The 13,854-nt window shown below is 39.4% G+C and overlaps 1 protein-coding gene across 11 annotated transcripts in view; it reads left to right on the top strand.

Moving 5' to 3' along the window:
* Positions 1-13,854, top strand: part of PDZ-GEF (PDZ domain-containing guanine nucleotide exchange factor) — a 483,761-nt gene that overhangs the window by 418,532 nt on the left and 51,375 nt on the right. The window contains exon 1 of one of the 11 annotated variants that reach the window (XM_083131075.1): positions 2,210-2,329. The exons of the other annotated variants lie outside the window; for them this stretch is intronic. Within the exon in view, the coding sequence (XP_082987201.1) occupies positions 2,228-2,329 (102 nt within the window). The 5' untranslated portion in view covers positions 2,210-2,227. Of the gene's footprint in view, positions 1-2,209; positions 2,330-13,854 lie in introns of those variants that run through there. 11 annotated transcript variants of the gene reach the window in all.

The raw sequence follows: 13,854 nt of genomic DNA on the forward strand, positions 1-13,854 counted from the left end.
CGGAACCTAATTCAGGGGCATTTTCATCACCAACTCCGATGGATTAACATCTTAAACACTCAGCTCCCTTTATGGGAGGGTTCAAGAACTCTAGTCTTCGTTCTCAAATTAGCTTAGAGACATAGTTATTCTGTCGTATGGGTAGGTTCGCCCTGTGGACATGCTAACATGTCACCATACGAAAGAATAAGTTCATTTCAACTTTATTTTGAAGTTTTCTGAAATTTTAAATTATATCTTCACAAAATAATGTTAAATTTCGACTCAGAACTTACTGTTATTCTGACGCACGGGTAGGTTCGCCCTGTGGGCATGCTAACATGCCATCATACGGAAGAATAAGTTCAGATTATTTCGTCTCCATGATTATTATTTAGTGATCAGGTTATTCATTATTGATATCTGGCATGGTTAGGTTTCGCCCTGTGAACATGCTAACATGTTGCCATACCCGATATCAAGTCGATGTCTCTAATATTTTACGAATTATAGCAGTTTGTATTTCTGCATATATCTTGAAGCCAGACCATAATGTCCAATTTATATAAAAATCGGAGTCAATACTTAAAACCTTCGCCAGTCACGTCAAAGTTATGCTTCATTATGTCAAGAAGCGTTCATAAAGTTCCAAGCAAGCGCCTGGTCGTCTTTATATAACTGGTATGACAGCTTGAACCATATTATGTAAATAAACTGCAAAAGTCACATAGATTTAATTATAAGAAAGAAATCTGTTCTGTCCTTTATTTATGGAGATCTGTAACTAAGATGTAAATTTATAAAAGTATCATGAAAATAAACCATCTTCAGGAAAATAATTGCCCATAAAGAAGCCTACTGAAGACGCAGACCTTTCTTCGGAAACAGATGTTATTCATTTATAAAATCTCCCTTTTCCATAGATTGTCAAATGATTTAGTACATAACACTTGAAGCTTCATATCCCCCGTATTTCTACTACTATACCCGTACCTGAGAGGGGTCAGAGTATCCCATTAGCCCACTGAGTTTTAGCCGAGGTGAAGAAACAGATGACATAGGATATTGAAAGGTGATTGAAGGAAACAGGAAGGTAAAGATGAGGATGGACGCTTTGTCTTCGTGATTTTTTTAAATGTAATAGCTGCGATTGTATAGTTTTTCGAAGGCGATTTATGCTCGAGGACGCTGACGACAGAGGGTGGCCTAAAGGTTCGAGAGAGGAACCGCCACAAAGCCTAGTTCAGTATGAGAGCAGCCTAAAGTGTCGCGATGGATGTTTCCACTCACTTTCTTCGTCTCCTTCGAAGTTTAGAGCTGGCGATCGAGCGCAGGTCTCTCCCCAGCCATGCAGCTAAGCAATGATGATTTCAAAAGGATGGTATTTGTTTTATTTTGATTTTGAGCGTTTTCCCTCATCAGTTATGTTTTCCTTCCCAATTTTGCGTAACGCTATGCGTCGCTCTTCATAGTCATTCACCTGTTGATATGTGCTGATAGGAATATTGGCAGCCCTGAAAGGACTCCCCTGGAATTGGGGGAATATAGGAAGTGAAGGGAGAGTGATCACGGCACCTTTCACCTGCGAGGCGTTAAGTGTGTTGCCTACCTCTACGGCGATAACTGGATTTTAATAGCAAATTGGCAACTTTTACCACCGCTAAGTTAAAGTGATTTGAATCAATCCTCATTGACGGGAAGTTACGGAAAATCGAAGCTGTTAATAGAAGAGACTGGAGAATACCGGATGATGATCCATTTGGAGTAAGTGCCAATGGACGTTATGTAAAACTTCTGTAACCTTGCGTATAACACGAATGCATGTTCGAAGCAGCGCATATCAGAACTATATTTAAAACTTGTTGATAACGTTTCCGAGAATGAAATGTCCCGGAATTATTTTCAAGGCATCTCCTTTGCATGCGATGACGCACTTTCTATAAACAACCATTGTCACGTCTTCGCATTCGGCTGGAATTTCATTGTTTCGAGATGTTCCTCGGAACATGAGCGTGTGTGAGGAGTGATTCGATTAATTGACGTCAAGGGAAGGAACTAGCCGCTGCCGGAAGTTGACGCACGACTTCCGGTTGGACACTTCGAAACTTCCTGAGGAAGCTGATGGTGGCTGCTGCCTTAGTCTGAGTAAAGGAGTCAGATAGTTGTGCGCTCAAAATATTGTGATCCGTGATTTCGTTTGAAAAATACGTGTGCTTGTTCGCTTTGTGATGGTTTTTATTGTGGCGTCATGCTGAAACATGCGAGGAAGGATTCTGGGGTCCTGGAAAGGGTGTCCCTGCCTCGTTCCTGGCCAGGGACACCTCGGACTTCCATGCTGCTAAAGCCTGTTGTAAGTAGGAAAATAAACTTTCAGCCTTTTGTTCCACAGATGACTAGTATCAGACGGTTCTTCGTCGAATATTTTATTTATGATGTAGGGATAGTGCCGAAACGTCATCACAATCTCTTGTCTGCTGATGAACGAGAGAGCCTCTCTCGTCTCCACTTTGCAGATGACTGCTTTTTTCTCTCAAGTCGTAAAGTAATAGATACTAGATTAATCATAGCTTTATCGGTACCGGCTTATATAGATATTGTCTCGTCGGTAAAGTCCGATATTTCTACTAGGGAGAGTCAAGTGAAAACACTAAAAATCCAGCAAAAATTATGGGACATACTGTATATAGTTTTTTTAATATTTTTTTTTGAAGATTTTATTTTAACCAAAAAAACATGTGGATGTGTGTAACTATATGGATGCACGATCATTTATGAATATACCACAATATTTTGAGTAGTTATAATCAACACAACAACGAACCGGCTCAAGAACAGTAACAAACCAACTTGAAGAATACCGGGCCTTATCTTCCTAGGGGAAATAAAGCATTGATTATACTCTATATATTATACACTTATGATTTCAGTTGGAAATAGTGTTTTTCGGAAATGTGCTTTCCTTCCACCCCTGGGGAAAAAAATCGTGTGCCCGCCCATACTCAGAGAATATTCCAAACACTACCTTTAGTCATGTATTCTAATTCTTGTGCGTCACTTATATAATGCCACTTCGTCAGTCGTTCCATTTTTGAAATAAACTATTTCCGTTGTGCTTTGCCACACTGCGACAAACCCTAATCGTAGAACAATTTTTTGGGGGGCAAAATTTTATATATCAAGAAAATTGACTTCACTTGGAGCATCAGGTATGTCATTTATTTGTGAACCACCCTCGCGCGCGTGCCAATGCATGTACTTGCGTACCTACGCACTTTTAGTGCCACCAAAACAAGAATTACGAAACACAGTCAGCATTTATCGTGGACCCGAACGCAGGAAGCGTTTCCTGTTGTGATCGACTCGTCTGACCTCGATTCGGGTTGCTTTTCGTCACTTCAGATGGCGCCGTTCACTTTGTGTTATAGTTTTCGTGAAAATATTCTGTTCCCAGGAGAAGGTAGGGTTGGGGAGTATGTCTGCATGAAACAAAAAAAAATACCACACGTGTGGGGCGATTGCCAAATCATGCTCCTCATTAGTGTGTTAGTATCTGTCGAAATCTTACTTCATAATAGGCTATATTAGAGCATATGGCTATTATATATAATGCAACATGCTGTGAAAGGAAAGGATATCGGGGGATGTGGAAGAAGGGCACCACACATACATTTGTGAAGGCGATGTGACCACCACGTTCCGACATCCTTCCCCTTCCCCCTGTGTCAGTTTCTTAGAGGCTGGATGAACCCCAGAGCTGTTTCATATTGGGGGCATTGCTGGGAAAATTGCCACCTGGTATATTAAATAGCGTGTGTGTGTGCGTGTCAGGATTGGAAACTAAACACATTCAACTTTATTCCACCAACTGATTTCCTTTCTGGGAGTCTTTCACACAAACACATTCTTTTATTTCATTTTTTGTAGTTTATCTCCAACAGCGTGAAAATAACTTGTTTCATTTGATTAATATGCACAGTTGGAAGACGGAACATTTATTTGTTACTGTTTAATAATTACAGAGGGGTTATGGAAAGTTGTTTTAAAAATACAGTGCTAAAAGTTGAATAGTAAAATAACTGTCTAAGACCGTCAGTTTTTGCTGCCACTCAACTGCCGTAGAAATGACTGACCGTTTTTAAAGCATTTTAATCGCGATTACATAGTTACCGTAATTAATGTAATTTTTATGCTTTGGTGTTTCAAAATACATTTATGGTGCACAGAACTGTATTTTTAGAACATGATCCATCTTAGTGCATGATAAAAAATATTCAAATATAAACAGAAAACGGTCGCGTCTCGTTTTTGTAAATTAACAGCTATTAACGGCAAGATATTGTAAATTTGACCTAACTTCTAACAGTGTACCTGGAAAACGTGATGTCGGCGAATTTGGTTTTGCAAAATGGATGGGAACACACATCGCATGTCAACCACCCTGTATATTTTAGGTTTTTTTTCTTCTTAAAATGTGTGTCTGAATTAGAATTATAGTAAAGAAAAGGGGGTCTCAAATTATCTGCATTTGCAGTCTTATTAACAGCATGTATCATAGGGAAATTTAGTTTGTCTGCCATCTTGAAACATGGCGAGAGATTGCTCTCAAATTCAAAGCTAGACAAGTCCTACGAGATGTGCAGGTACTCTAAAGATTTCGGCTTAAAAGCTCTAAATTTACAGCAGTCGTTCGTTTCTTCCGCCTGGAGCACCATGCATAAAACATGCTTCGAGGATTAGACTCCAACACGAGGTCGAGGTCTTTCTTAAAAGAGAAATCTGAGATCCATATTATTCAATTTTGCTCTAGACGTGCCTTGAAATTGAAACATAAAAGAATGCTGTGAAAAGAATTACTTGTAGGCCTGTGTATTAAAAACAATAGAATGTGGAACACAATTGCAATTAGACATTACACCCTTCGAACACACGCATTATGATGTCGTACTTCAGTGTGTAATCAAAGTTTAACTTATTCATTTGTTCATGCTTGCGCACCCCTAGTTTTCATCTCAATAAGAACAAAAATAATAAATTAATATTTCTGGAAGCACGTTTACAATAGGACATATTGCGCTAAAGTGTACGCAGGCTAGAATCCTGTCTAATGTGTAATCCAGTCTCCGTTACCCTCTGTGTAGCATGACTACTACTTTTTAATTATCATTCAAGAAAAACATCGATTTTAAAATAGTAATGCGCAATATTTCTTGCGATTTTGCAGTTAGTTGTTCCTATAATTACTTACGAAATAAGTTATATTTTATATCTTTACAACCTTTCTTATTGTTTATATTAAAGATGCAGAGAACTGACAACATTATACTTTTATGTAGGACAAAAACTTGTTCCGTAGAATTGAATCGTTTATTTCAGATGCTCCCTTTTAATCAACCACTTCTGCCTTCTATAGGGTTTCTGAAATAAACAATTCAATTATAAAAGATGCAAAATCAATAATGCAATTATAAGTACATCCTTACTGCAATGAGAAATAATAATAACAATAAGATTAAACAACCACTGCGAATACGGATAAATAAATATAATAAAATCACACTTTTTTCAGTGGAATAAACATAGAATCCGTCGTAGAAGCTGCACATGCATAGACCCCAGAGTGTAGTGCCATCTGTACTGGTGAAAGTTAACATTTTGTTTAACTTGCCGGGTGTAGCAACTAGCGTAATGTTCAATTTTTCGTTTATTTAATCACTTCCTCACTTATTTTCATCGTCTCAATTAACCTCAAGATTTGGAAGAGCGGCTTAAAGTAACTCAAGTACACACCACCTTCTCTTATTAGAAACTTACGTGAATCAACATGTTCGTGTGGCTCGAAAGTCAAGAAAGAGAAAATTTCATTTGTGGCAACCAGGATGCCTCATGGGTCCTACGTGGTGTATGATTAGCAGGAGTTCAAAATTCTCGTGACCCAAATATTTATGACCTCAGGAAGCTCGGTACAGGACACAGACCGCCAGTACCAGAAAATCATCCCATGTGGGTGCTGATTTCTAGGAGGATGTACTAGATTTATAGTATTCTGTACATTATATTCAGGGAGCGGATTTAAATGTAAATACAGTAAATCCTCGTTAATCCGGACAGGCAAAAAAAAAAAAAGGAAGCAGAATGCAAGGTTTTAAATGTGGCTAGACGTCAACAAGAGAACTTCCCAGCAAAAAGTTAATCAACCACTGATGAAATTCTGTTTCCCGCAGACTTTGTACTATACTGTATAGTGTATTTAGGCCTATGCCCTTTACATACACCATAATAAACGTGTTTTGTTGCTATAAACGGAGTTTTAATGCACTTTCTACTGTTCTTTTAGGTTATTTAAGTTAATCCGGACTTTCGTTAAATCGGTCAACTTATCCCCCCAATATTCTGGATTAACGAGGTTTTATTGTACATATCTTCATTTGCGAATTGTGGCATGTAATCTTGAAAAATGCTATTTTAATTTCCCATAGCTTTTAGCACATATTCTTAGTTATTTTTACATATAATTTCCACTTTTTCAAATTTTTTCCGCCATATATATTCATGCTATTATTACGTTTCTCTTCTTGTGTTAAGTGGCAAAGGTTTTCCGTTCAACTGTGTTCGTTCTGCACTCACTTGTTTATTTTAAGTGTTGACAATATGCAATACTTCTGCTATTGTAACATTCTTAACAATATAGAATGCAAGCACAAACCTTTACTGTGAAACCCATGGCATATTTTAAATACACTCACATTACTTCATGCAATATTGAACCCGGCTATAGTCAATAGTCAGTCAGGAGTAATTTCACATTTATTTAATTCCAGATTATGATGCTATTGATTGATTTGGTTTGTTTTACTTCGCTTTGCTGTCAATTTGGGCTAAATCCGAAGATGAAGATGAGTAATATGATAAAATTTATGAGAGGACACTCACAAAGACACTCATGCCCAGATCGGGAATGGAACCCTGAACCGCTGCCGTTGTAGAGCGCTGTGCTAACCACTCTTGTCACGGAGTGGTCTGGCACAGATTGAGATTAAATAACATACACATATAGATGTAGTGCTTTTTATGTGAAGAAGGGTTCCGGTACTCTTCAAGTTGGTTTGTTATTGTGTTCACCATAAGAAGTGCTCAAGATATTGTGGTATATTCATAAATGACCTTGCATTCGTGTAGTTACACACACACACATCGGCCGATATCAGTTTTATCGGTATCGGAAAGTATCTGTTGGAATTCATCTACCGATACCAGCCGATACTTTTCCGGCATAATGGTCTTTCACGGGGTCCGCAAAAATGTCGAGGGGCACTCTCGCGGAGTCTAATTATCCTGGAAATTATGCAATATTCAAACTTTATTTTCATTTTACACCAATTTTCCACGAAAAACTGTTTTTGTGATTACATAATATATATTTTAATATTCTGATACAATTCTTGAATATTATAAAACAAAATTTCTTGGTAAATTGATCCATATAATTGGAGAAGAATATTGCCACCCCAATATTGATAAATATTTTGAACACATTTTTATTATTGCAATTTTCAAGTATCGGTATCGGCGGGAATTGGTAAGAGTATCGCTATCAGTTCAGCCCTAATACATATTATATAGTATTTAAATATTATTGTTACATATACCGTGACACGCTCATATTGTTGATCCGATATGTTCCCACATTGATTCAAATCAAGCAACACAAATCAAGAGCGTTCCATTATGTTGTAATTAATGTCTGGTGGTCTTCTCATGGCCAGATCAGTGGACGCGTATGAAATCCCTCAGGTGCCGTGCATTGGTTGGACTCTGACCCTTAACGGCAAAGTTCGTACTAAAAAAAAAAAGCCTGGAACATATAGATTTCTCTTCGTATTGTTTCTGCTTAGTTATCGGCCGGATGCTACGTCGTGTTGAAATCAGGATTTTCATCTTCCGGCGTTCTCGTGCCATCCTGCGCATTGATGTGTAGGAAACACGGTTCACCGGGAACAGCTCATTCAGCCTTGGCCAAAGGTCTCTCTCTCTTCAGAAATTGGTGAAAGAGAAACCGAGACGCGATTTTTTGCTTCCTCTTTCTTAATAATTTAATCGGTTTCTAAACTTTCGAGGCGTTTCCTTCGTTCATTCGTAAAAAAGGCGCATTGCAATAATATTAATAATAATAATAATAAACAGTTACAGTTGTTCTTTTTTACACTGTTAGTATGAAAGTATATGAGACCTCCCCAGTAGCATTGTGGTAACGTTGTAATCAAAGAGGTCCCCGAGTTCGGTCCCTGGTGGAGGCATATGGTGATTCGAATCTTACTGTAAATTTCACGTCCAGTCCCTATTATCCAATCTGTGCACAAAGTGGACTTAAAATATGGTTCCCAGATATTTCAGAATAAAGTACGGGACACATTTTTCAAGGTTACGATGCGCAATGCGTTCTTCTTCAAACGGAAATGTGTTACACCCTGTTTTAAAGCTTCACTACTGATGATATATTCCATGAAAAAATGAGGGTAAGGCATTCTTGAATTTAATTTCATTTCGGCATTTTAGAAACACAAAAAGCACAGAACTATTTCACCAGTCTTACTCGCATCGATAGCTAAAATAATTATCTAATTGCCCGAGGAGTTTCGTTGTGAGCGCAGAACACTAAGTCAGCGGAATTTAGTCGACCTCATAATTAGATTATCTGCAGCGCTTCTAAGAGGTTTTTTAATACCACTGTGGGTTAAACTTCTCCAGTATGGACGAAGATAGAAAATAGCGAGGCCAGGTTGACTCAACGATCCCTATCGCTGAAATAAAAAAATAAAAAAAAGCTGTCCCGAGGACTTTTGTCGGGACAACGGGACGCCTTAACGAAAACCTTAACGAAAAACGGGACGTCTGGGAACCCTAACTTGAAACAAAATATCTTGCCTGTCGAGGTACATTGCCCAATAGTTCGGATCCCACTTTCAACTGTAGGTCCAGTCCTGATTATTCTTCTGAGCATATAACCTTTCCGATAGATGTATGCTTTGTGTTTATTACATGTGATTTGACGATCATTTAAGTTTAGCAAGAAGTATTTACAAAAGTAGGTGGATGAAGCAGGCTTTATTATTCCCTTCCTCCTCTAGGTAGGTTTCCATGGAAACTTGTTGCGGAGATTTCTATTGATGACAAATGTTAAAGAGCGGCAACCAAACAATGAGCTCACGTATCTGAACTTTGATATTTTAGACAATGCCGCATAATTATATTAAAGATTTTCATACGTGGATCGTCTAGCCTTAGCACTTCCGTTGATATGTTTATTTTTCCAAAGTGGGATTTTCCCCGAGAATGTGAGTCGGTAGTTTTCGACGCTCGTTTTCCGTGTTTCCGCGGGACATCTGTTTCCCATGACCTCTGGCTTTTCGGGTCGGGGGATCCACCGCAAGCCTTCCCTGCACTCGTTCGCTCTTGTCACGTTTTCTGCTTCTGATCTGATATGCAAGGGAGCGGGGGACCGTCGCAGATTGATTATCCGCACCGCCAGACGAGAACTTTGGCGAAGGCCATCAGGAGAGAGAACAAATGCTCCCATCTGTTGGTGAAAACTTCGTCAAGGCTCATTTCTCATGCAACGCCATCGCTCTGCGAAAATGTAGCGGGCTGTTTGTAGCTGCACTGCCACTTCTGTGCCTGCTAGAGGAAACTTCGCCACACTGCCCACATTCCTCACAAAGTTTCCAAAATATTCCTTAAAATTCTACACAAAGTTTGAATTTATTGTAATTTTGCTCTAGATGGACCTTTACACCCCCTAAATACCCTCCTCGCCCGATGAAAAATTCTTGTTAAACTCCTGACTATACCACCTTGAATATTTGGCCAAAGCATTTCGACATTGCGCATGACCAGGGGTTGAAAAATACAGGGAGCCCAGTCGACGTAACGGCTAAAAATTTTCACCTGGCGCCTGAATTTTGAAATTCAGTTTGAATAAATTTACTTTTGATGAGTTTCCTTACGGAAATATCCATTACCTATTTTTTTTCATTTTTTTTATAAAGACAAGTACAGTATGTGTATTTTCTGCGTCACGTGTGTCATTGAAACAGAATAATAAACATGGTATTATAAAGTTTCGCACTGTTGTTAGCCGAATCATACAAATATGATAGTCTGCCAGTAGAATGCATTGCATAGTTATTCGTGCTGTTACCAGATGAGAGACCACTCCGGTGCAAAAATTAATTACTTTTAATCCGATATTTTATTAATTAATAAGTTAAATGTTTTAGGATAACATGTCACAGCTTGTTTTAGTTGGTCATGACTTTCTTGGCCCGTATTAATAAAAAAAAAGTGTCTCCTCAGAAAAGGGACCGGCGCCTGAATTTGTAGTTTTGTCTGCATAACTACAATCACCAGCATCAATATTTTCGACCTTGCGCGAAGCCATATAGTTAGCGCTCTTGCACTTCGTGCGAGTGCTTCTGGATTCGATCCCAGGTACTTGCTGCGAAAATTAGTGTGGATGTGATGTGATCAGCACCACACTCCGGCCGCCTTCACCCCTCTTACAACAGGTACTACCAATTTATATGAGGCTGGGTGAACCCCAGAGCTATTCCACCCAGGGACACAGCTGGAAAAGTTTCCACCTAAAATTACCCTCATCGAGAATACCTAGGTCTTCCACGTAGCAGCTAGACGCCCTACCGACTGGGCCATGTCTCTGTCTGTCTGTGTGTGCCCGGATTTATAGGGCTTGAGGTGCTACAACTTAGGGCTTCCTATGGTAGTAATTGAATCACGATATCGCAACCGAAAGTTCTACATTGGAATCCTGGGTGCAGGAGTTTTATCTGTGAGAGTGTGTTACATCAGTATCCATCATCCTAGTAATTAGTGTAATGACAGACACGTATCTAGAAATATATGTCGGGGGGGGGGGGGGTCCGAACCAAGTGTATCGGAAATAATAATAATGTTTAAATTAAAAATAATTACATTAAATAATTAAAATATGTAAATTTAATAATATTGTAGTTTTCTCTTACATGATTACATAAAAAGATAATATGAGAATATAGATATAGATATAACAGTACATATTTATTACGTAGCTTGTATAAAAACAAGAAAATTTATGTCAAATAGATAAAGAATTCACTATTTATTGAATAATAGAAAGGGATGTTAGTTCCAGTTGTCGAGAAGTAATGTTATTAATTAATATTTTATGCATGTTATCATAAGTAGAGTGGTGTGCATAAATTATATTTGTTACTGTCCTTCGAAGCAGCATGATCCCAATGTAATAATACTTTCCTTCCAAGTTCAGAGGAAGTAAATAGCCCTTAATTATACAATAAATGCTGAAAACTACATTTTCATTATTTTATTTTAGGACTTGTGAAGTCTTTCGGCGGGTCCGGACCCCTCCCCCCTAAATTCGTCCTAGTCTAATGATATAGAAAGCGGCGTGAAAGAAGAAAAACTCAATGCGGTTTGGTAACTAAAAGGTTGAGGTAAGAAACGGAAGCACATTCTTATGTTGTGAAGATGGCACGGTGCTACAAGAACGTTTATATCGCAAATTACAAGGCAGGAGAAGGCGTTTCTTCGCAAGGGAGCACAGGTTCCTTTCCTTTGACAGCCGAGGCGTGGAAATGGACGTCTAATCAGAGGAAGGAAGCCGAAAAGCGGGGAAATTTTAAATAACGGAGAGTTTCATAAGATGGTTATTCTTGGCCGATAGATGACGCCACTCGTGCTTTTAACGTTTAAGATTATTCCTCCCTACGTAAAAAGGCAGATGCTGCAAAGAGCTTTCAGCACTTAATGGAAGAGTTCTATCTGCGAAGCCAGATCTGTGATAAAGATACATTAAGCTGGCATGGTTTTGTGAATGAGAAAGACTTGGGTCGAGTTTCGAGAGAATATATATCACGGACTGCAGCTCCCTCTGTGGCCGAGCACGTTAGGTGATTGACTTTCGATCTCGCCACCGCAGTTTCCGGGTTCGAGTCCCGGCCAAGGCATTAGTGTTCTTTGTTGAGTGCCACTGCATCAATTTCATCATATCATCACACTTTCTCATCGTCGCGATCAGCCAGAAATGGTAGCGCTTAATAACAAAAGTACAAAGGCAAGTTTCGCAAAGGTTCACGTTTGTTTCAGTTCTGTCGAAATGCGCCCTAATATTCTGCAGCATACTTATAGATGGTGTTGAGACTAAAAGTACTGTGATTCAAAAGTATCTTGACATTTTAATCAAAAAGCATTTTATTGACAAAATTGACAGTACTACTGAAAAGTACTCTATAATAGACGACAAGTTCAGCACATTTTAATGTGATGGCCTTGCAAGTCTAGGCATAGCAGCCACCTCTCTTGCGTAGACCGGAACAAAATGCTCCAACATATCTAGCGTGATCTCCACTGTCCCTGCAGCTATTCGCTGTGTCAGTTGCTCTATGGTGTTGGTCTTTACTTGCGTACACCATAGACTTGATGAAACCTCAAAAAAGGGGAGTTAGGTCTGAGAGCGAGCCGATCCACCTATCGGGGAAGGTGTCAGCTAGGTAGTCCCGAACGATTCTGGTGAAATGGGGCGGTGCACCACTTTGCTGGAAAACAACAGCGTCTTTTATCCCATCCTGAAAACCATTCATTAGCGATATAAGGAAAATGTCAGGAGACTTGAATCATCCTGCATCACAGAGATTGAGAAGAAGGTAAAGAATATGTAAAGATAGTCTGTGGATATTGCTATGTGGAGATAGATTGTGTTTTGCCTAACTGATTATTACACTGTGTGCCATGGTTATTAATTTATTTGTTAAACGTCAAATTTCAGACTGAACATCCTGTATTTCTTCTCTTGTGGAGCAACAAGTCTTATCAATCAATCAGTTCATTCAATGTGCTTATCTGAGCCTGAGTGGACTTAGTACTTTTTTTTTAATATAAAAAAGTTTTCGCACAGCATAAAACGACATTTCGTTTTGTTGTACTCACAAGAGTCAGAAGCTGTTGCACCATAGACAAATAAGCACGCTGAATCTGTATGTCACATTGCCAAGTAATCTTAAGTTACACAACAAGCAGGTCGTATGTTGTAACACCTGTAGATATGAACTTCAAGTAGGCTAAACGCTGATGTGATTCCTGATTCCGTTTTCATATATTCACTGCATAAGGATCTTTCTACGCTGGGCGGCAAGTCTGATCAATCCGCCGGTTTGTGGAAGAGCTCTCTCGTATGTATGTGTTGCAGAGCGAGCAACGTTGTAAGAGGGTGGAAAGGATAGAGTGAGCAAGAAAGGGGCTTCGTCGGTTGCGTTCGTGCAGAAGGGAAACCTCTCGCCATCATATTCGTGAGTAACAGAGCGGGGCAGAAGAAACTGGAGGTGGTTCCGTGAAAAGTGGGGGAGCCTTCCCCCGCAGTGTTTACAGCTCAGCGCACGCTCTTTCTCACTCCTCTGCAGTTTACTGGCTTTCAGGCGTAGCATGCAGTCGGAGAGCTCGCACTGCACGGTCTTTTGCTGGCCTCCACAAGTACAGTCACGGACACCCCAGAAGTGTGCGTGAGTGTACAAGCGAGTTGCTTAATCCTGCTGTACGGTTTAAATACAATTACTCTGTGCGATCGAATTACAAGAGATAAAAAGGCCGTGTTTCCAGTTTGTTTTAAGAAGAGGAGACAGAAAGGGGGCGAGAGCGTATGTTCAATATTTGTAGGATCTCAAATTTCTCGTCTTTGCTATTTGCTGCATTCGCTTTTGAGGGAGAGGGGGAGAGAGTTAACATGCTCCAATGAATCCTTTTAGCTGGACATGTCTGCCTCGTTACATGATTCTGGGAAGCAAGATTTTTTTTTGTACGATTCTCCGA

Source organism: Lepisma saccharinum, chromosome 11 (assembly GCF_977018435.1).
Source record: "Lepisma saccharinum chromosome 11, izLepSacc3.1, whole genome shotgun sequence".
In the NCBI taxonomy this organism is placed as follows: domain Eukaryota; kingdom Metazoa; phylum Arthropoda; class Insecta; order Zygentoma; family Lepismatidae; genus Lepisma; species Lepisma saccharinum.